The sequence below is a fragment of the Podarcis filfolensis genome (genome assembly GCF_964270895.1).
Source record: "Podarcis filfolensis genome assembly, chromosome: 14".
Classification (NCBI taxonomy): Eukaryota; Metazoa; Chordata; class Lepidosauria; order Squamata; family Lacertidae; genus Podarcis; species Podarcis filfolensis.
Window position 1 is genome coordinate 17,507,646 of NC_139616.1, and position 24,796 is coordinate 17,532,441.

General features: G+C 43.0%; 1 protein-coding gene across 3 annotated transcripts in view; it reads right to left on the minus strand.

The window, feature by feature from the left end:
- ABHD2 (abhydrolase domain containing 2, acylglycerol lipase) overlaps positions 1-18,565 on the minus strand; it is a 41,031-nt gene extending 22,466 nt beyond the window's left edge. Inside the window, exons 1-3 of one of the 3 annotated variants that reach the window (XM_083586815.1) lie at positions 18,214-18,565; positions 5,937-6,018; positions 3,624-3,825 (exon numbers count right to left, since the gene is read on the minus strand). In XM_083586815.1, coding sequence (XP_083442941.1) covers positions 3,624-3,825; positions 5,937-5,985 — 251 coding nt within the window. In that variant the 5' untranslated portion in view covers positions 5,986-6,018; positions 18,214-18,565. Of the gene's footprint in view, positions 1-3,623; positions 3,826-5,936; positions 6,019-8,050; positions 8,114-18,213 lie in introns of those variants that run through there. The other 2 variants (XM_083586816.1, XM_083586817.1) reach the window with 2 other exon arrangements.
- Positions 18,566-24,796: the final 6,231 nt, after the last annotated feature.

A 24,796-nucleotide genomic window follows, 5' to 3' on the forward strand; every position in this document is an offset into this window, starting at 1 on the left:
ACTATGCTGTACACTGTAGAAACATAGGTTACAGAAGGACACCCTAGGCTGATGGGAACTTTTAGGGGAAAAAATTAACTTTAATTGTCACTGGTTCTAAGTGTTTTAATTAAATCACTGATATCAGTGGGACCACTCTGAAAATGACTAAGTTGTCTTACCACCACTGACTTGCTCCACAGCACTGTTCTTCTCACAAAGTAGCTCTTGCAAAAATTTCACAGCGGGAACTACCTTTTCCTGTTTTTCTCACCAACCACAAACACAATACATTTATATGGCTCAAGAGTTTCACCAAACTCTACACTTCCTTTATGAAGCAAAGCATTTAGCAGCCTAATACACAGCTTCTTCTCCTTCATGTCTGTTCTCATAATAAAGGTGTATTTGCAGTGCAGTTACTCACAGTTCAAACATGCATTATGCTGGTGAGAAACACGGAAACGGTGCATAGCTGCACACAATTACATTTGATAACAGATAACACTGTCACTGGGGAGTGGTTTATCAGTGAGCAGTTTCTATTGTACCGCTGACAGACTTTGGATCAATCCTCTTTTGCCACCATTCCATGGTATTAATATCTAAGGGCCTTTCAAGAGGCCCCCAATGTGCAATTTAATTCACATCCAACTACAAGGAGTCTCATATGAAATAGCTCATATTCTGCAAGTGGCCCAGGAGCATTGGGAATAATGATGAATCTGTGCAATGTTTCCTAAGGCCAATGCAGAGTGTCTCATAACCAAGTGCCCATAACCAAAGCACTAGTGATGCAAACGTTTGGAATATTCTTTTTGTTTGAGTGTTAGTATTTTGCTTTCCAAATCACATTCCTCTAGCAGTCAACGAGCCTCTCAAGCCTCTCAAGATCATATACATGGAAATATTACAAGTTTAATAAAATCTTGCTTTTCAGTATTGTATTGCACCATCTCAGCACAGGAAACCAACTGTCTAGCCTGCAACATGTATTCCATATCACCCTGAGAGCTGATCCAAAAGCTAGCAAGCAAAAGCCATTTTTACTTGCTTGTTAAAATTGTCCTTTGCCTTTCCACCCAATTGCACACTTTACCTTAATATAGAATGTAAAAAGCTCAGCTTGGCCCATTAACTATTAAAATATTTTATCCAGGTTGAACACAGAGGTATTGTGCTATGTACTATGCCAAAAGGATTAAAACACTTTATCATGTGCTGCTTGCAGTCCTGCTGACCTTGCCACCCCATGACAAGTGTTCACTACTGCTGAATGATTTTGGGGGAAGGAGAACAAAAACTCAAAAATTACTACAAATGCTGGTCAGATGGAAAGTGAAGTTAAACCTCATCAACTGTGCTGTGTTTGTCATTATTTTACGCTCCTTTCAGGAGTCCAGTTCCAGCACAAGCTAACTTGATTAAAACAGAAATTACCGTTTGACCTGTGTGTGTTTTTACTCACTTGTTCCAGCAGTCCTTTAAAATCAGGAGATCAAGCTAGAAGAGGCATGCAAAATCCCTTAAGCCTCAGTAAGGTCCTTGGAATATCCCAAGGAACACAGTAATTAAGATTCCATGCATTTTGTACAAGGTTTAACAGCAGTTTTTTACTTGGTTAACAGGAACCCAATCCTGCACATGTTTCATGAGAAGAAAGTTCCTCTGTGTTCAATGCTTACTCCCAAGTAGATTTAAAAAAACCCCAAAAACTAACATGCTCACTAAACTATTGAAGAGCCTTCAAATGCAGACATTATCAAGTCTCATTGATAAAAATAATTGTTTAAATTAAAAAATTAAGATTTTAAAATTTTGAATAGCATTTTTAAAATTCAAATCAGAACAACTGTATGACAAGTATTTGGCTATACAGTACAGCAAATTCAGATAGTTGAAGGTGATTTTCCTTCAACCCACTCAGATTATAATGGCAAAAAAACCAAAAAAACAAAAACAGGTTAGATCAGGTAGCAATGTGATTTGCAGTATTTGAAAAGGCCTCATTTCTGGAAAGCTCTCCTCCCTATGGAGAGGCACCTGACACTTTTTTTCCTGAAATCTTTTTTTCTGAAAAAAAAATTACTGCTCTGCTGTTTTAATACATATTCATTTTCCAATCCAACATTTAGTTTATATTCACATTTAAACAAGACAGACTTGCAATAGTTTACCTGTATAAAAAGCTTTCAGATTTTTGTATCATAAAAGTAGGAAACTTTCTATAAAGCTATTGCTTCCCACACATATCAAACATAATTTTACATTAATGATTTAACCAACACTTTATTTAGCTACATAATTATCTATGTATGATTATATTCACCTCTGATAATCCACGGGAAGCCATGAAGTATGAAATTCTATACTACTGGATTCAATAATAAGTTTCTCTGAGAGGTTCTTCCTTTGTATTTGCTGCCTTCTTTCAATGAAACTCAACCAGTAAGGAGATGTAACAGTGGACATTTCTCCATAATGGAAAAGGGGGTTGCTGTACATTTGCATCAAAGCAGAGTTGTGGCAGATAAAGATGCAGAAATTCCTGCTATTACAGTGGTACCTCTGGTTACGAACTTCATTCGTTCCAGAGGTCTGTTCTTAAGCTGAAACCATTCTTATCCTGAGGTGCACTTTCGCTAATGGGGCCTCCCGCTGCGCACAATTTCATTAATATATATATATATATTCACTTTAACACACCAAAAATAAAAGACAAATATCCATCAACACAAAGCAAAAAGAAAATTAATACAATGAATAGTAATCTCAAAACCTTAAAATAAAAATGGTCTTTTCCTATAGACCAGACTTTCCATCTACTGCTCAAAGATTCTTACTTTGCCTAGCGTGGAGAAGTCACAGTAGATTAAAATGTGGATTGTTCATTCACCTTTGTGCAGTATCTGCAGGTATAGATGGTAGCTTAATGCATTACTGCCATGAAATCTCCTGCCTCCCCCAACGAAAGTAGATTTGACTAATTATTTTGGCAGTTTTTGAGGTTTCACGGTAAGTAATATTGTTTTAATACTATTTCTTCAAACCAAAGATCTCACTGCAAATGGGTATTAGTCCAACTCAACAAAATTAGTTTATTGCTACAAAACAACTTCAACTAAGGACATAGCAATGACCTGGTCATTTCAGCAAATAACACTTCCTGATGCTAGACTGATAGCTCCAAAAAGTACAGGAGCACTATCATTCCCCATACTAGAACTGAAGACTGAATAGGGGAAAGTCATTACCTTAACTGCCCTGCTTATGATCACCAGAGACACGTGGTTGTCCGTAAAAAATGGAAAACTGGACTAGATGGGCCTTGGAGTTTGATCAAGCAAAATAGGTTCTTTCCACATGTCATATGGCAACAAACCCAGGCTTGTTACCGAGTGTGAACTCAACAACAGGATGCAGTCAGCCCCGCTCTCTTAAATCCAACATCTCTATACGATACACAAGTTTCCAAAGATAGAAATGTTTCATTCACATAAGCCTTGATGTTCTTAATATTTGCACAAAAATGTTCCATTCTATTCCCAATAAAAGATCTCTTCCCATTTGTAAATAATTCCCTTCTTATGTATGAATTTTTGCATTTGGACACCTAAACATTCATATATTCATTGGGTACTCACTCTTTGGTTAGAAGAGAGCATGACTTGAGTAGAAAGCGGGACAAAGGAGTGTCTTGGTATATGAGATCTGGAGGGGCAGTTGGGCTCTTCAGATTCAAGCAGCGGACAATAATGTAAAGAACAGCAGCTACAGCAGCCAACTTCACCCCATCGAATACTGCCGGCAGCTCAGGGGTTTCCATTAAGGAATTCATCTTGAAATCTATGAAAGAAAAATAAAGCTCAGAAATCTATTTTCAGCAACTGAGACATGCTTACAAAGCGGTGCCATGAAACAGTATTGTTAGAAATGCTTTTATGTATAAAAAACATTCATAAAAAGCCCAGATCAGGGCAGGCTCACACAGAACAGATTATCCAGTTTAGCTTAAGAGCTATGTGTACATACACAATAAATCTCTAGACTCTACACCAGAACATTTTGACAAAGCAGAGATTTCTGTTCTTGGTTGACAATCCTTATCTTGATTTTTATCTCTATATTACCAATTAAAGATTAGACACTCCAACTCTAAATGTTGTTTGATGACTCTGCCAGTATTGATAAAGCTCCTATCCAAGCAAAGAATAAAAAGGAACAATTCTGGTGCCTATTCTAAAAACAAAATCAGCTAACTGAAACAAGATACAAGAATCGCAAGAGAAGTTACACAAAGATGCTGAATCATGGAGGAGGAGAAGCAAATGCATCCATGCAGGAGATGACTTGTGCAACTGTCAATGGCAAGGAGTGTCTACTGTCAGCACCAGCTGGTTTGCCAGCTACAGCCACTCCTTGACAAACTTGCCACATAAACATGGTTGGATAACCTTGAATTTCTATCCCATTCTACCTACCTTAAGAACCCAAGGAAGAGTACAGATAAGCAAAGAATACAAACAAATTACAACCTTAAAAACGCAATACAGAATATCAGTAAATCAATTAAAAAAACACAAACACAACACAAAATAATATCAATACAATTTAAGACACAGAACTCACAAGTACAAAAGAAAAGGAATTCATTGGCCCCATTATCCTTTCCTGGATAAACAAGCGGGGTCCTTAGGAACAGTGTAATAATTAAGATGTAAGGGACAATCACAACCCTACCACGAAGGAGTTCTGCTTTGAGGCTGCAGCCACAGAGATGTACCTATCCTATATCGCCAGCAAAAAGGCCATGTCCACTGATGGGACCACAAGTGGGGGCTACCTTCTAGATCTAAGGCATATGTAAGTGCTGAGGTTATGTGGCCAATTACATGGCTTGCTGGACTAGTAAAAATTGCATTGTAATTTTTATCCAACAATCTCATGACATGTTATGATAATGGTTAACGTCACTGCAATAGCTCACTCTGTTTTATGTTGCTTTTTATGTTGTATCCCACCCTGGGATCATTATGATGAATGGTGGGCTTGTAAAATGAATATAGTATTAGTGAAAAACGCAACCATCTGTTATTACTAAGCTCAATTTGTTACTGCAGTTTCTCTCGTTGAAGCTTTTAAGAGTTTCCCCAGAACAAGCTACAAAAGTCCACGTGAACATGGCAATGAGTAAGGCTGCTTGTCCTTGAGCTCTGTGGTCTGTTTTAATTTGTTATTTTGAATAGTTTGAAAGTCAGTTGGCTCAGCCACTAATGTTAATTGCAATATACAGGCAAGGAGCATATCTGTTTTTACTTTTACGTGGGCTTAAAAGCAATATCTTTTAAATGCAGGACAGGCACTGGGAGAGTAGCATTTAGCATTCAACTGATAAGGAATGCTTTTTAAAAGCTCAATGCTACAAAGGAGACTCTGCAGTTTTAACAGTTTTAATACAGTTACCACAAAAACACAGACCTGTAGTGCTTTAGATAAATTGTCTGGAACTCCTTTGTCAGGTTTAGTCCACAAATCTATGCTTGACTATTGTGAATCAAGGGAATCAGAAGTAATTGCAAAGCAAGATGAAATTAATTTGTCTTATATGGACTACCTGGTTCTCCATATGGCAAGAGTGCAAGAAATGGGGCTGGAGATGCCTTATCTCAAGTAAGAGGTTTTGCTACACCTCTATTGAAAGCTTAACTAACTGGTTAGCTGATCTGGACTTGTTAGGAGCTGATACATATGCTCCCGGGCAACCTAAGCTTCCTCCATATAATAAAACCTCAACAACAATTTTGGCACGATAGACTCTGCCACAACTGAGACTAGCAGAAAAAGCATTGCTAGATTACATACCAAAATAGCAGCACTCTGTTTAGCAATAATTTACAGGATGTTGAGAGTAGTCCTTGACAACTCTCAAATAATGCATTCAAGCACATAAAACCCACCTTGTGCTGTGTGCCACTTATTCTTAAATGCAGGAAACTCGGGAATCATCTAAGCAAATATGTTGTTCAAATCAAGGTTAACCTATAAAATAAGAGACATACTGAATGTTATTTTACTGGCAATAATAACACATCAAAAGGCTCAGAGCACAACCCATCTAGAACACAAGAGGATAGCTATCTTAGATCCACTTCATGCAAGTCAGCTACCCAGGGGCCACCTGAAGTTGGAGAGCTAATCATGTGCAGTAGCTCACCATATGAATCAGTGAATATGATTTGCCTCCGTGTTTTGGCAAATCCATATTGCAAAGACAACAGCATGGCAGAAGATATAATCTATACATAGATTAATATATACATATAAACTATGTAACAGTATGTTGCATCTATGTAACAGATTTATATATACATATAATCTATGAAACAGTAGTAGATTTCCATTTTATACAACAAAAAGCCAATAAAAGCTGGCATAATCAGCAATACTGGTGCCATGAGATATAGTCCTGTATAATATTTATGCTACATAGGAGAACAGGGTTGTACACCGCCTGAGTCGAAATTAAGCTGACAATAAAAACTTTTGTACCTATAAACTATAAAAAGTTGTTCAACCCGAATTCCTCTAACATTAGCAAAACTTGTATTGTTCAATATCAGCTGCCCCAACACATATCTGACAGCAGCAACGTTTTACCTGAAGAAAACTCAAAGAAAGTCTACATTGAAGTTAAGTCAATGCTAATGCAAAACTGTGCAAAATATCTGCTGGATGAAAGATGGTTGAAGTGATGGCTGTTACAATGGATAAAACCTTTGGTGTGCGTAATCACAGGAACTGAGGCAATACTGTAGAACAGGCTTCCTCAAACTCGGCCCTCCAGATGTTTTTGGCCTACAACTCCTATGATCCCTAGCTAGCAGGACCAGTGATCAGGGGTGATGGGAATCGTAGCCTCAAAACATCTGGAGGGCCGAGTCTGAGGAAGCCTGCCGTAGAGGAGTATGAAAGCAGAAACATATAGATAATATAATGCTTTGTAGAATATCCCTATGAAGGAAAGACTGGAGGGTGGGACTAATAAGAGATAAGATCAAATGCAACACCCTGTGCTAGCAATTTAATACTCTAGAAGAAACTAAACCAGCCTAAAGCAAAGGAAGTTAGTAATAACTCAAACTCCAATCAAGCTCTTGACATTTAAAGGGAATGTTTGCAGAAGTAGAGCATACACCCTTGCCGCACCCAGGGAACAGGGAGGAAGGAATATGGCTGTAGTGTCATTCACCTTTTTAATAAGCTAAATAATTCAAAATTCAATACTGGAATATGTTCTATATCCTTCAAAGGTATAAATGGCAGAGCCTGTTATCAAATGTACTGAGAGTACTTCCAATGGCCACTGATACAGTACTAAAAATAAATTGGAGTCTACTTACCTGACAAAGCAGAGAAGTCCACAAGTATCAAATGCATGCCTTTCATTCCCTATGTTTACTGCCCAAACAACTAAACTGGCAAAGAAGGCCAAGTGCTAATAAGGACATTAAGTTCAGAATGGGTGCTGCCCCTCCAAGACGAGTTAAGAGTGGTGAATTCACAAATGTGCATTATTTAGGACTGGGAAGGACAAGCTATCAACAGCCACTAGCCATGATGGCTATGTGCTACCTTCAATATTAGAAGTTGCTGGTGAGTACAAGTAGGGAGAGTGCTAATTGTGGGTTTTCCATAGCCATCTGGTTGGCCACTATGGGAACAGAATGCTGAACTAGATGAGCTTTTGGTCTGCTCCACCAAGGCTTTTATGCTCTTAGGAGAGCAGACTCCAAGACACAGAGCTGGGTGAACATTGAGTCTTTAACAAGGAAGCATTCTAGTAATTAGACAGCAGGAATCCAGGAGCTGTAGCTTCAAGTCTGACTGCTCGGTAGAAATTGGGAAGCAAAAGGCAGTGTGTGTTAAACCAGCCCTCCCAAACCTGGTGCCCTCTAACTTGAAACTGATGTGAGCTGTTCTAAACATCAGGAGGGGACCAATTTGGAATAGGCTAATGTCCATGAGCATTAATTATCACCAGTTTAGTTATCTCTAATGTAGCTTAAGTTACCTTTGACAGATTCCTCTTTAGTCTGCTCCTAGGATGTTTAAAAGGAGAGGTGGCTGGGCATAGTGACATCTCATTCACTCTGGGGGTTTCTGTATTCCCCCATTGTGATGCTTTCCAATAGCAATGCATTTTACATTGAGGAGGGTAAGTGAGAAAGGGCTCTTGTGAGTCCTCAAAGGGGAGAACCTTTGTGAAAGGTTTCAGGTGCCAAAGCACCCAAGATCTTTGAAAAAGATTAGTGCCTTTGAGGCTTCACAAGAGCTCTTTCTCTATTATTCTCCATATGACCAATTCATTACCTAATGTCATAGCCAACGCTACTAGGAAGCACCACAATGGGAAAGTCAGAATCCCCCAGTGAGCTGTTGCTACATCCAGACTCTTCTTTAAACATTCTAGGAACAGACAAAGAGAGGAAGCAGTTACCAGTAACAAAGCTGTGTCAGAAGCATGGGAGGGGGAATTTTAGGGCCAGTCTATAATACAGTATACCCAAATCACAACTGTGCTCATATCTAGAGAAAATGTGGAAGGGGACAGGAGAAAGGAAGAGGAGTGAAAATCAAATAATCTAAAAAAGACCTTTAGCACTCTCTTCTATTTGTTAATCTAGTTCCTCCAAGAAGACAGCAGTACTTACAACCAGCTCAACATTTTCTCCTTACCCAATGCCCTTTTTAAAAGCTAACAAAAGGAAGGGAAAGACTGTTCAAAGAATTGGAATTTGAGCTCACAGCTGTTCTTTCATCATTTATAAGAGCTACTTCTTACAATTCAGGGTGGAACACTCTTAACTCATATGCCATCCCCACTCGTCTCCGCCAAAGGTACCAGGGTTCAGAAACGCAGTTGCTCGGGGCATAGTCCATGTGTGTTTGCATAAACTGTCAGGTATCAGAAAAGTAAATAATTTTCTCCATCAGGAAAATAGGATATGAAGGGGGGTTTATTCGACATTTTTTCATTATCAAGAGGAAAGAGATTATTAATATATGGACTTTGTATTTTCAAGGATTGTGCAAGTGACCCAGTATGAGGGACAGAGTTTCAGATTTGAAACATCTGAGGTCACTGCTCACTAATATGGCACAAGATCACTATCTAAGTTCAGATCTCCATCTGCATAAATTGGAATTAGCATAGTCTCTACCTAGATTTTTGATAAAGAAGCAATGTGCAAAGTATTTTATTCTCAAGGTGCTATAAAGGTATATCATACAAAGGCATGATAAAGGTCTACTGTTTTGGACTGGATGGATGAAGCATTTAATGTACAGTCAAAAGCAAAAATAGAGATCACCAGTTACTGATGTTAATGAAAGCATTTATATGCCAAAGCACTACAGAAATTCTACAACCTAATATCCAAGGTTTGGAAATCTGCAGCCTCTATTTCAAAAAGATGTACATTTCACTTTGAAAGTTACTGAAGATCTGAAAGACATGCAAAGACTAATCCACTACAAGTCTGAATTCCACATACATTTCTATCTTTAACTAGTGCTTACATTCTTCAGTTCATGATTCTACACCTCAGAGAATACAATGCGGGTCAAATTAAATGCAGTTTGTGGAAGATCTGTTATTAAGATCTCTCACTTCTCATTCTTTTAAACTCTTTTAAACTCAGAGGCTTCATAGTCAGCATTGGCTCTCAATTTTGGGACTCTTAGGTAATATGTCCTCAGGAAGCCCATCTGCTTGCAGCGTTCACCACTGCCTATTTGCTTGTGCTATGAATGACCCTGTCTAGTAAGTAAAGCATCCTGTTTTTCTGCGTGGCCAAGCAGCTGCATTTGAGACACCCACAAAGCAGAACACGATGGCAATAGCATTATATTCCCCAGCAACTAGGGACATGCTATCTCTAATCCTGGATGTGTGCCATAATCACTGATAGCCTTATCCTCCGTAAATTTGTCTAATACCCTTTTAAAGCCATCTAAGTTGATGGCCATCACCACATCTTGCAAAAGCCAACTCCACAGTTTAATTATACGCAAGTATGAAGCGGGTGGCACTGTGCTCTAAACCACAGAGCCTAGGGCTTGCCGATCAGAAGGTTGGCAGTTCGAATCCCTGTGACAGGGTGACCTCCCGTTCCTTGGTCCCAGCTCCTGCCCACCTAGCAATTTGAAAGCACGTCAAAGTGCAAGTAGATAAATAGGTACTGCTCCAGCGGGAAGGTAAACAGTGTTTCCGTGCGCTGCTCTGGTTCGCCAGAAGCGGCTTAGTCATGCTGGCCACATGACCTTGAAGCTGTCTGTGGACAAATGCCGGCTCCTTTGGCCTATAGAGCGAGACGAGCGGGCAACCCCCGAGTCATCCGTGACTGGACCTAATGGTCAGGGGTACCTTTACCTATGAAGTACTTCCTATTGACTGTTCTGAATCTCAAATCATTCAGCTTTATTAAAATAATCTCTATCCACTTTCTTCACAAATTTTATAAACCATTATGTGCTTCTCACCTGCCTTCCCTCTCCAACTAAAAACCCCAAACACTATGACCTACACATTTTTCCAGTGCTGCACATGGAACTAGTATTAGAAGAGATCTTCTGCTTGCCAGAAGATGGACTTATCTACTTCAGCCCCTTCTTCGTTTTCAATTGCAGTCGCTGGAAACATTTGCTGAGCTAAACAAGCTGCTATACAATTTAACGTCCCCATTGCAGTTCTGAATACTGGTTTGATGATGAGCAATATTTCATTCTATATACATTTTCAGGCCTACAGAATGTTCTCAAAAGAAAGTGAACTTTGGAATATAATCATTCATTGCTGAACTGTTACATAATTCTGACAAGTATGTGATCTGCATTTTTTTAGTGCTAAATGACAGGAAGTTCCAAATGTCCTACTGTATAATTAAACTATAAATATTATTAGTCACAAGGCCAAACAGGTCACCAACAGTGATGCTAAATAGTTCTCATTTATTTTTTACATGCCAGTTATCAGCATGAGTTTATTTGCAACTAATTTTAAGCCACACAAATATTTTTTTTAAAAAGACAAAAATACCCTGCTTCTCCTATGTAAGAGCTCTGGTAATCTCTACTGCACAACCCAAAGTTTCCACTCCTAGATCTTCAAAATTATTTCTTCTATGAAATGTCATAGTAATTTAAGATTACACAGTATTCAGGATGAGAAGAAAACTTTGAAAGAATGCTATAAACCAAGCTGAAAGATAAACATTAATTCATAGCCAGCCAGCACCTTCAAAGTATAATAATAAGCAATTTCACATTTAGCGCCTTTCCCAACAAAGGGAAATCCCTCTCTATTTCAATAATGGAATCTAACTACCAAACAAAGCCTTCATGAATCTATAATTCCACAATAAAAACTTATCTTCCAAAATAGCTCAAAACTTCCTACACGATAACTAGAATGCTTAGATGATTATTTATTTGTCTCAGCTGCCTTAATAATAATAATAATAATAATAATAATAATAATAAATTTTATTTATATCCCGCCCTCCCCAGCCGAAGCTGGGCTCAGGGCGGCTAACAACAATCAAAATAATCCAACATTCTAAAAACATTCATTATAAAATTAATTAAAATCAAATTAAAATCAAATTGATGGCAACCATTAAGCAAAATTCTGTGCAGATTGCCAGAGGAGGGGGCCAGGCTGCGCCCTGACCAAAGGCCTGGTGGAACAGCTCTGTCTTGCAGGCCCTGCGGAAAGATGTCAGGTCCCGCAGGGCCCTAGTCTCTTGTGACAGAGCGTTCCACCAGATTGGAGCTGCGGCCGAGAAAGCCCTGGCTCTAGTTGAGGCCAGCCTAACCTCTCTGTGGCCTGGGATCTTCAGGATGTTTTTATTTGCAGACCGTAAATTTATCTGTGGGACATACCAGGAGAGGCGGTCCCGTAGGTACGAGGGTCCTAGGCCGTATAGGGCTTTAAAGGTTAAAACCAGCACCTTAAACCTGATCCTGTACTCCACCGGGAGCCAGTGCAGCTGGTATAGTACCGGATGAATATGATCTCGCAGCGAAGACCCCATAAGGAGTCTCGCCGCGGCATTCTGCACCCGCTGGAGTTTCTGGGTCAGTCTCAAGGGCAGCCCCACGTAGAGCGAGTTACAATAATCCAGTCTGGAGGTGACCGTTGCGTGGATCACAGTGGCTAGGTCAGGGCGAGAGAGATAAGGAGCCAACTGCTTAGCTTGGCGGAGATGAAAAAATGCCGCCTTTGTTATAGCTGTAATCTGCGCCTCCATAGAGAGGGAGGTATCGAAGATTACACCCAAACTCTTAACGGACGATGCTGGCACTAACTGCACCCCCGCAAGAGATGGGAGTTGCCCCCTCAATCCCATATCGCTCCGTCCCAGCCAGAGGACCTCTGTCGTCGAAGGATTTAACTTCAACCGGCTCCCACGTAACCATCCAGCCACAGCTTCCAGACATCTGGTCAGTGTGTCTGAGGCCGAGTCAGGATGGCCATCCATCAACAGATAGAGTTGGGTGTCATCGGCATACTGATGGCAACCCAGCCCAAAACTCCGGACAAGCTGGGCAAGGGGGCGCATAAAGATGTTAAAAAGCATCGGGGACAGAATCGCACCCTGAGGCACTCCACACACCAAGGAGTGGCGCGATGACAATTCCCCCCCAAGTGCCACCCTCTGTCCCCGACCAGAGAGAAACGAGCGCAGCCACTGAAGGACTGTGCCCTGGATCCCCACGTCGGCAAGGCGGTGGTCCAGGAGTTCGTGATCGACCATGTCAAAGGCTGCTGACAGGTCTAGAAGAATCAGCAGCCTCAACCCGCCTTGATCCAGCTGCCTGCGGAGATCATCTGTTAGGGCGACCAGAGCCGTCTCGGTCCCATGACCAGCGCGGAAGCCGGACTGGAATGGATCGAGAGCCGATGTTTCATCCAGAAACCTACCAAGCTGTTCAGCAGCCGCTCTCTCAATCACCTTACCCAGGAATGGAAGATTCGAAACCGGGCGGTAATTGGATAGATCTAAGGGATCTAATGATGTTTTCTTTAAGAGCGGACACACCACTGCCTCCTTCAGTTCCCCTGGGAATATCCCAGTGCCAAGGGACAAATTGATGATATCACCCAGGGGGGCCCGCACCTCATCTGGACACGCTCTAATCAGCCAAGACGGGCACGGGTCAAGAGGACAGGTGGTGGGCTTTCCAGCTCGGAGGAGTCTGTCCACATCGGCTGGGGATATCCGGTCAAAGTGGTCCAATACTGGACCCGAGGACAGTCGAGGGGCCTCCAGTTCCTTTATTGTATCCAAATTGGCAGGGAGGTCATGGCGGAGCAACAGGACCTTCTCCGCAAAAAAGCTCGCAAATGCCTCACAGCTGTGTTTCAAATTGTTATTTAAATTTGGCTGTCCTTCAAGGGACGTTAAAGACCTAATTATACTAAATAATTGCGCCGGGCGAGAGCTAGCGGAAGCAATGGAGGCCGAGAAGTAGGACTTCTTAGCGGCCTTCACTGTCATCTCATAGGTTTTCATAAAAACCCTATAAGATGTTCTTGAGGCTCCGTCACGGGCACCCCGCCATACTCGCTCTAGCCGTCTGAGGTCCTGCTTCATTTTCCGAAGCTCCTCGGTAAACCAGGGAGCCCGGTTTCTGCGGGGTCGCAGAGGGTGCCTAGGTGCGATCTCATCGATGGCTGCTAGGAGCTGGATATTCCAGCCCTCAACAAGCTCAGTCAATGAGTCGCCAGGGGGAGCAAGGTCCCGCAAGGCCTGACGGAATCTATCAGGGTCCATCAGCCTCTGCGGGCGAGCCCAAATTGGCTCGCCACCTAAGCAGGGTGGGGGTGGAAAATCAATCCTGGCTTTCAGAGCTTAGTGATCAGACCATGGCACCTTCATCGAAGGAGACATGATCACATCTATACCGGCGCCAAAGATCAAATCCAGCGTGTGGCCTGCTTGATGTGTGGGGCCCGAAACAAACTGGGAGAGCCCTAGTGTCGCCATGGAAGACACCAGGTCCAGAGCCTGTGAGGAGAGAATGGCATCAGCATGGATGTTGAAGTCCCCCAATACCAATAGGTTAGGGAACTCCAAGGCCCAGCCGGCCACCGCCTCCAGCAGGCCTGACAGGGTGGCTGCTGGTGCGCTAGGTGGCCGGTACACCAGCCAGACAGCCAACCTCACCTCGGAGCCCCACACTAGGCCAACACATTCAATGCCGGGGATCGATGGCGATGGTAGAGCCCTGAAAGAACAATCTTCCCGGATTAATAATGCCACCCCTCCCCCCCCCCCGCCCACAGTCCGCGACTGGTGGAGGATGGAGAAACCCGGGGGTGCCATCTCTCATAAGGTAACAGTTTCCCCTTCGCGCACCCAGGTCTCCGTCACACAAGCCAGGTCAACCCCCTGCGAGGTGAAGAAGTCTCGCAGGGTGGCGGTTTTGTTGCCTATAGACCTGGCATTGCACAACGCCAGTGACGGAGGTGAGTAATCCTTGCTCACCCTACCTTAAGATATGAAAGTATCTGCCCAGGAGAGTGAAGGACTTTATAAAAGCAGACTGATCCAAACTCTGTTATAATGATAATGTTATAATGGCATGACATGACACAGTTTAGAAAGAAAAGAGTAGAACATGAATTTTAAAACAAATAGAGTACTGTAATAGTATAAAATATTAAAATCAGTTAAAGCAATTTGCAATCAGAAGAATTGGGTGGGTCCCTATAAGGGAGGGACAAAGTGATATTGTGGGCAAAATATTCGCTGTGAAGAAGACATGGATCCAGTAATATGTCAGATACGTTTTTTATTATATTATATGAGCAGTTTTGAGTGTCAGAACTCTTAAGAGATAAACACCCATGCTGTTTGCTTAAACAGAAGCAACACTGTTGGACTCTGTGCAAGATAACTCTCAGAAGAGAGTTTCTTTTAAGTCCAAGAAAGGTTGACTGCTTGCAGTTGCTGTCTGTAACCTGAATAGTGAAAAAGCAGGAATTGTCTAAACATAACTTCTGATTTATGCAGTATGATCCTTTGACAATGTTATGGGTGTATTGAATGATATACTAATACTAAGAGACCAATTAAAAGGCAAGGAGAATCAATAGGTCTACTCTGAGTAAATCTTAGTTGGACCATCACCTAAATCTTTTAGGTGATGGTCCAACTAGTAGTACATTTATCAAAGTAGTAGTACATTTATGAAAGTACTACTACAGATACACAGAACATATTTCAGAACAACTCATACAAACCATTATAGATCTTTCTTGACAGTTTTAAATTGACTCAGATACACAGAAAAAATATGCAAGTACATATTTAGGTATTTAGTAGATTTATATCCCATTTTTCAACCAAAGTCCCAAAACAGCTAACATCATTTATAAAATGTAACAGATAAATCAAGCAAATAGCAAGATGGCAAGGCCCACAGTGAATATAAGCACAAAAGCGCATTATCAAGAGTCACAAGACACATATTCAGCAGGAGACATTTGGTCTTTATGGCCGAAGAAGTCTCAGAAGGATCAGAGAAACCAAATTTGTTGCCACTCAAAGCCAGCACCCGCTCTGGCCTTTGTCACTGCATCTCTGCATCTCACTTTTCTGTATGAGACAACTTAGGATTGCCTATGCAGAACATGTATATACCACTGGGTGACAAGCCCTGCCAGCTATTTGTTTTAACTGCTACATATTACAGAATATGTACAGTTGTATTTAATACCCTTAAGGGACACAATACAAGATTTACAGTACTTTTCATTTCTTCATGCAAAGCTAACAAGGTCGTCATTGACAAAACAGCAATTGGGTGAAATCTAAAGCAGTATAACTGTATAACACAAAAGAGCAAAAGGGAGAGGGAAATGCCCCCTTTTAGTCTTCTTGTGCATGGATTATTTTAGAATAAGTCTTATTCTATCAGTGTAATCTTATCTATTCTATGGCTTATAACAACATCAATTAATCAAAATAATCCCAGGTGATTGGAGCAACTAACTTTATAAACTGTCTTTAAATTAAGTAACCAATCTATAAAGCCTAGCTATAAGACAAGTGTGGAATAGATGAGATTCAGGAATAGGAAGACAAATGTCTACACATTACCTCACATTCCACCTGCAAGACAGTGCCCTTCCCGGCTTCTTGCTTCAGAATTTCATTGACATTTGTCATTATTCCCTCCGGCAACATATACTTGTAGAGAGGGTATAACAACTAATGTCAATGAAATTCTGAAGCACGCCTGGTGGGGCACCATTTTGCTGGCTGGATACGGGCGAACATGTATGCATTGCACAGAAGATCATAATCACCAGTCAATATATAATAGGAAGTCTGTCTTGGGTACAATTCAGAAGCAGCAGGAAGTAGAGAAACACCCTAGGAGGAACAGCGGGCCAGTTCAGTGAAATCTCCCAAAGCAGAAGCAACACATGGCTCAAAGGATAGAGGTGACTAGCACTTGGACCAGAAAGTAATAAACAAGATGACAGGAAGGGAAGCATATTTGAAAGAAAAATTAGGGAGAATATTTTTTACTCTGTGGGGAAAAGATGCTGAACCTAGGCAGTAAATGTTGCTGCCCTTGCACACACAAAAATATTGGGGAATAGGAGAAAAGGAGAGAGATGTGAAAACTCACCTTAACCCCCTTACCCCAGTCCATAATGTAAAAAAAGGATAAACTGAGTCTAGTAATACTTCATGTTATGTTAAACCCATGCAGTAACGTGAAACAACAATGGGTATGATAGGTGGGGCGTAGCCCATAAAACCAAACCATAAACAGACAAGAGCCTTTGTAAGAGGTGAAAGAGGAAACAGTTGGTAAAGGACAGAACCTCAGCCATCACTGTTACAGACCATTTAGGACGAAAAAAGCAGACTCGATTACAATTCTTGAGTTGTAGACCCTATCATTTCTCAAGAGCATTTCCATTATGATAAAGAATAACCACATAAAACGCTGTTAAGATGACACCTTCTTCTTCTTTTACAACTTAATCTTGGAGTAATCGTTGTACCTCTTTACTACCTTTGCTGGGGCACAGGCAATGCCTGTTATTGAACAGGGGAGGACCCTTGCCTCCAGGCTTTGCTTACTAAACTGACCTTTATTCTGATGGCAGGGGGGGGCTGTTTTTAAAACACAGCCCCGATACTGAAAACTCTCCCTCTTTCCCCAGTTTTGAAGTGACGGACCTGCTGATTTTAACATGCAGAGAGATGAAAGCTATAGGGACGCCACTGGAGCCAGTATTTTTTGTTTAGGCTACTTTCTACACTCCATTATTAAGTAATACTCAAAGAGATGGAACAGTAACAAAATAATTGTGTGTGGCCGGGGAGGGGGGTGTTGGAGAGGAGAGAACCTAAGAACCACCCTGCTGGATCAGGCTCTTGGCCCATCTAGCCTAGCATCTTATCCTCATAGCGACCAACCAAACGCTTGTGGAAAACCTATGAGAGAAAGAGAGCGATTGAGAGGGAGAAGCCCACATAAGATGCTATGGCTCTCTCTCTCTCTCTCTGTGTGTGTGTGTGTGTGTATGAAACATCTAATTAAAAATGTCTTTAAAATTAAATTAAACGAACAGTTTAAGGAGGGAGGTGGAGGAGAAGAAATAGAAGCTGGAAAGGAGAATAGGAGAAATCAACAGCAGGAATTTAGGTGGTTGTTATGGGGGGGAGAGAAGGGGCCTGCCTTTCCCTGCAGAGGGTGATGATGATGGATGGGCAGCCCGGGCATGTTTGGGAAAGGAGGGAGGCCTCTGGGCCAAGGTCACAAAGCCAACCCCTCGCCCCCACGTTGTCGCCGCTTTGGGTGGCAAAATGGGGGGGGGGGTGCGAGGCGGGGGAATCGACAGAAGCCCACCAGCCGCGCTCCTCCCCACCCATCACCTGCTTCTTTCCGCCACATTAGGCAGGTGCGAAGGTGCCTCGGCCTCCCGCTTCTCCCCCCCCCCGGGTACAAGAAGGGCGAGGGGACTAATAGTGCCACCACATCCTCCCCCTCCCATTTTTTTGGGGGGAGGGGGTTGTCTCTTGGTCGCCGCCCAATTTGGGAAATTGCCTCAGCCCCCCCCCCCCCCACACACAACAGACATCCCTTCCCCCTTCTTCGTGCCCGCCCCCCCCTCCGCCAGCGCACCTCACGCCGCAGCCTCACCTGCGTAGGCCCGGTCCGGGCTCTCCCGCTCTCTCCTGTCTTGACTGCGACTCCCATCGAGATACGCCGCCACACACCCGCGCCTGGTTCGGGCTCCCAGCTTACCCCTCCCCGCTCCCTCTCCTCAGCCGCCGCCTTTGTCACTCCATTGGCGCCGGCGCCTGCCACTCTCCACCTTCAGCCGGCGCCGGATTGGCTGTCGGAAGCCGGCCTTTCGTCCGAGTGGGAACTGGGAAAGAGAAGGGGGTGGGAAGAGGAGGGCCTGGAGGTTGTCAGGGCGGCGGCGCCGGCGGCAGCGGCGGCGGTAGCAGCAACGACGCCGACGCCGCCCTGCCCTCCCCGCAGCAGTCCGGCGAAGAGGAGGAAGAGGAGGAGGATGCCCATTGGTTCCTTATGACGCAGTTGGGCGGAGACACGAGGCGCCATTGGGCCAGGAGGGGTGTCAGTCAGGGCTGGGTGGAGAAGTGACGCGTGCCTGAGCGTTGCGTCGCGCTGAGGGGAAAGAGGGAATGAGCGGGAAAGGGGCGGGATGGGTGTTGGTTTTTTTGTTTTTTTAATTTTTACCTCAGGTGGAAGATTCTGCCTCAGTTGTTTTGCCTCAGGCTGTATCATTCATTCATAATATTTCTTCATCGCCCTCCCTTTCCAAGAGAGTAACATACTGTACATACAAAAAATAAAAAAGAGCCACAAACTTCAAAAGCTCGAAATATTGTATAGAACAGAAAGGAGCCATAGCTCAACCATGAGAGCAGGTGAAGAAGAAGAAGAAGAGTTTGGATTTGATATCCCGCTTTATCACTACCCGAAGCAGTCTCAAAGCGGCTAACATTCTCCTTTCCCTTCCTCCCCCACAACAAACACTCTGTGAGGTGAGTGGGGCTGAGAGACTTCAGAGAAGTGTGACTGGCCCAAGGTCACCCAGCAGCTGCATGTGCAGGAGCGGGGAAGCAAACCCGGTTCCCCAGATTATGAGACTACCGCTCTTAACCACTACAGGTGCTTTGCATGCGAAAGGGTTCAGTTTTCAGGTGGGGCTGATGCCGATCTGTGTAGACAGTACTGAGCAACATGGGCCAAGGCAGCTTTCTGTGTGATGTTGAAAACAACAGGGAAATCTTAAAAATGGGCAAATAGGAAGGCCTTCGCCTGGCTTGGAAAAGCTTGTAATGTTAGGCAAGCCATGTTTCCCTCTCAGAATGTATAGCGGCCTGTGCACGACTTGTTTTCTCCCCACTGGGAAAGTGCCAGCTTTCCCCAGGATAAATGGATCACAGCACTTTATAGTAAAATCAAACAAAATTCAGTTAGTGAAAATAACATACGAAATGCATAATATCAGCCATGTTGCTTTGCAAAGATTGGTATATTACGCAAAATTGCATACAAAATGTGCATACTGTATTAAGAGGCATTTGCACTAAAATGCTGATTAATTTTTTTATGATTGCTTTTCAAAGAATCACAAACTGATGCGGAAATGCGTGGAACTAATTCAAGATCGGAGAAAATGGCAAACTGAGAGGAACTGAGCGTGGCATATTTGCTCATCCCTAAATAGCACTCTGCAAAACTCTAGCCATTTATTGACCTTTTCTCAAGTGGTTGCCTACACTGTCTGGAGAGAGGGTGGAGTTCCACAGATCCTTTTGTGATGCCCTATGATTCATCCTGCGGGTCTCTTTAAGTGCAGTCTTAGCCTCTGCACGTGGCAGCTCATGTGTTTATGAACAGGTCCCTTGTCCAATGCCATTCATTCTCCTCCTCTGTGTGCAAAGCCAGCCTGTAGGCTGCGCAGAGAGGCTGGTCCAGACAGAGTGAGCAACAGCCCCTTTCATTATTCATCCAAGTGTGCAGGCCCGTGCTGCATGCAGAAGATATGAAAGGAGGAAGGCAGCTGCTGTGCACAGACTGCCAATGAGATCGGAAAGCTGCCTTTGCAGTTCCTCTTTCAGTACAAACATTTGGCTGTGGGCTACCACAAAGAGCTGGCCCTGCCTATCTCCCCCCCCCCCTCGTGTGCCCGAAGTGACATACTCCATGTGACAAGCCATGTCAAAAAATACAAGTGGGCATTAAAACGAAAAGTATTTTGAGAGAGACAAGGGCATGCCATGATTGTGTCCTTGTCCCTGTCCTGTGATTGCCTTGTCCTGTAACACATCTGCACTTACAATTCACTCACTAGGCATGACTTATTCTCATTGCAGCCATAGTGAACATAGTTAAAAAGGATGACCAGGAATGATTTTTTTTTCTTTTACAAACCCCTCCAAAGGGAGAAAAAGAAAAGCAGGCGTGCAGCTGGTGAGAGATATATTGGTCTGACTCATGCTTCTACGCTTTAACCTCTAGATCTTCCTTTCCATCAGCTATTCTTGGATGAAGAAAGAGCTGGTGCCTTTTAAAGAATGCTAGAGTCGCATGCATTAGGAATTTCTATCCTAAATATTTGGGCAGCAACTGAAAATTCTTCATACTCAGCTTACCAGAAATTAGTAGTATTGTCCTCTTCGCAATTACACACATGCAATCCTTTTTGAGCACTAAAAAAAGGTCATGAGTAACAACATGGGGGGGGGAATGTTCTCCACAACAAATAGGAATTAGCTGCAGATCTGAGTGTTTCCTATTATTGCTATCATTAATAAAGAAGGAAGGAACTGGGGGAAGAGGAGAGAAAAAGACAGCAAATACTTTTATAAAAATCCCAACTGCAGCCATTGAGGCTTTATTTATTCCCCACTAAAATGAGGTCTCTTAGATGCTTTAAAGCTGGTTGATGGTGAGCTTGCACTAATAAAATAATTGTTCATCACATTTGCATCCAGACTTCATTCCAGTGAGCTCTGTGCTAAGCATACTGTGTTCTTTTATTTGATCCTCACAGCAACCCTGCGAGGTACAGGCAGCTGAGAAACTATGATTAGCCAAAGGTCAATGAGCTTCCTCCTGAAGGGCAAAGTACACATTGTGCACAAATTTTATTTTTAGAAAAGGGGGCAAGTTAAAGTGGAAAGGTGGCGAAAGAGAAGGCACTCTATTTTCAAGTGTTTAAAGCATAACTCAGTTTCAGTGATCCACATATTTTCCTTGTAAAAATACCAAATGTTACGTTTTTAAAAAATGTTTTATTATAAGTGATACCTTCAATGGAACATTGCATGCTGGAGCGCTCCTGCCAGCTAGTCAATGGCTACTGCATTCCATTTCCCCTTCTAGTTGGACTGTTTCACTCCAACATTCAGTCAGCATTGCATGGACACTTAGCAAATCTAGTCCTCTGAGCTATTTTGGGGTTTCCCTCCCCATTAGGTGCTCTCTGTTTTTTGGGGGGGGGTTGTATGTGCACATCTACAAAGCTTGGGCTTCCCATGAGCCTGCTAATATTTCCCTCTTGTGTGTGGATGGTGACATTTTGGCACAAAAGCACTGACACTCACATTTGGACCCTGAATATAGAAAGAATGGTTTGCTTAACATTTGCCTGGCCTTCAAATTATCATGTGCATGCGATTGCTATACTAGACCTTCATAGCGACTGCCAAAGGTGGCACTTGCTGATTCAACGTGACAGCTCCTTTGTGTGTCTTGGATTCTCATGTGCTTACAGAATAATTGAGTCATATGTTCTCATCGCTGCCTCTTGATAGCAGCGGCTGCAGTCCTCCCACTTATTTCAGAATGGTCCTACTGAATTTAGTGGAAGTGCTCCAAAATGGCTTGAGGACCAAGTGTAAACATTTATTCAGTTTGGGAGATTAGTCCAAACTGCAGCTGGTAGCTGTAATAACAGCCACCAGCAAAAGCAAAAATAGACCAAAAATAATACTTATTCTAGCCTGCATATTGCACGGCTGGGGTAGAAGATATGGGGACCCTCTGCCAAACCAGACATAGGAGTTTCTAACTCTCCTCTATAAATGACTCTCTTTTCTATTAGAATTCATAACCAGAGACAGCCCCTGCAGAGGATCCATGTGACTATTAAGTACATTATTTGGGCATACAAACTATTGTGGAAGCAACATCTTTGGACGTGAGCTCAGGAAATCCTCTTCTGTCAGTTTGCAGCAGAAAACGACTATAGGTGGCACTGATTGACTGGCACCTGTGCTGTAATGCACTGTCACAGAAGGTGTAAAAGGAGACAGCAATTGTTGCTTTATGTGGGGCTGCCGTTGAAGATGACTTGGAAACTTCAATAGGTCCAAAATGCGGCAGTCAGATTACTGGCTGGGGTTAGGGCTGCCATACGTCCAGACATTACCGGGATTTCAAAAGGTGGAATTGACGTCTGGGGGTAATTTCTGAAAGGCAGCAGTCCTGAATCTTAGACAAGTCAACTGAAAATATGGCAACCCTAGCTAGGGTTCCTTTTAGAACTCATAAATTTTAATTGCATTCGTTGCTAGTTTGTTCTTGAGCCCAATTCTGAGTACTGACATTAGTGTATAAAGCTCTAATCAACTTGTGCTCCAAATGTCTTAAAACCTGCCTTCTTGCCTACAGACTCTCTTGGGTGTTAAGATCAGCAGTGGGGACCCTCTTGGTAGTTTCACCATCCTCAGGAGAGGGCATTCTGTGTTGCAGCCCTTAAGTTGTATAATTCCTTCCCCACAGAGGCGTGTCTGGCACCACTTTGTGCAGAGAATCCTCACAACTTTCAGCACCCTTAACCCTGATACTTTAAACTAGAAATGCCAAGGATTGAATCTAAACCACGTGTTCTACCACCCTGAGCTACAATCTTTCCCCATAGTCAATGTCTGAGGCAGCCCTGTTGTCCCAAGTTTAAAATGGTGACTTGGTCCTAAATTATATAAGTCTCAAAAGTACTATTCTACAGTAATTCTGACTATATTAGTATCCTGGGTGTTTGACATAGTTCTGTAAAAATATCCTTCCTTCACTACTGTGTTGGGCGTTTTTTGTGTGCATTTGCTGAAAGCGTAATTTATAAAAACAAGTTTGTAAGAATGTAGTCACATTTTCCAAAGGCTAGTACGTCTATCAAGGTGACTAAGTCCCAAAGATTCTGAGTCACCATGGAGGAATGGAACAAAGCCATCAGGAAGAAATGGCTAAATTTAAAACATGTAGCCTGATCCCATGGTAATTTGGAACATGTAAGCCTGCTTAATGAAGTAATTGAGCATAGATATGCCTGACTCTGCCTAGAGTACTGTCATGGACTGGTTGGACACAAAGGAATGGTGGGAGGAACCAGCTGGGGAACCATCAAGGAAAGAAGGTTCAGAGCCCAGGAAGTGGTGGTGGGACAATGATGAGTGGTCCGAGGGAGAACACTGAGAAGATGAGGTGTTGAAAGCTGAAGAGGTAACAGGCTTTATTGAGCTGGGAAAGCCTGTGACAGAGAGAAGTCCAGAATCAAAAGCAGAATCTGAAGTAGGCGAGTGGGAGGAGGGGCGTCAAGAGGCAGAGATGAGTTAGGCTGGTGAAGAGTCATGGGTGCATTCCACTCCTGCTGCAATAAGCTCTCTTCCCCACTGGCCTCCCAGAACGAAGAGAGGCATGAAAAGAGTGAAGGAGAGGTTGGTTTCACGCAGGTGCAGTCTCTGATTGGGAAAAACCTTGGAGAGAAGGGGACTTAGATGGGGCAAGACCTATCAGGGGCAAGGCCTATCAGGGGGCAAGACCTATCAGGGAAGAGCTGCTGTGTTCAGTTGTGCTGGCTCTCCTCCAAGTCTGTGCAGGTTATGTTCATTCTAATAAAGAGTTAACTCCAACTTGCACAGTGTGATTTACTGTTGGCTCACTCCTGACACAGGTACCTTTGCCAATCTAGTGCCCTCATGATGTTTTGGACTACACCTCTCATCCGTCCCAGCAAGCACAGAGGGAGTTATAGTCCCAAACCTCTGGAGATGGGTATCAGTTTGGCAAACATAAGAAGAGTCTGCTGGATCTGGTCCATGGCCCATCTAGTCCAGCATCCTGTTCTCATAGTGGCGAATCAGATGCCTTTGGGAAACCAGCAAGCAGGACCCAAGCACAAGAGCCCTCTTTCCTCCAGCAACTGGTATTCAGAAGCATTGCCTCCAACTGTGGAGGCGGAGCGTTGCCATCATGGGCAGTAGTCTTCAATAGCCTTTTCCTCCATACATTTCTCTAATCCCCTTTTACAGCCATCCAAGGTGGCACTCCCTGCTCTATGTACACAAGCTAACTGAACTCATGGCTGAATCTTACTTCAACAGTGGTGACTAGACAGCATACCCTCCAACACTCCTCAGATGAAAATAGGGACATTCTAGTCTACATCCATATCACTGCCAGAGCAGCATGAGGGGTCCCCCTCCCCATCCAGTGAGCAAGCTCCCGTTTCATTTAAAAAGAAAATCCCTCAATTTGTGTTTGCTTTACTGTTTTAATTTGGCGCTTAATTAAACCCAACGGAGAGGGAGGAAATAGAGCAACAACCTTTACATTTTGCTCCGGGCATTCTTTCACTTTTCTCAAAAGAAAATAGGCCCTTTTCCTAAATATATATTTAGATTATGATGACTGTACTGCATGCTCCTTTTCCTTCGGCAAAGCTTTTTCTCTCTCTACCATGTTC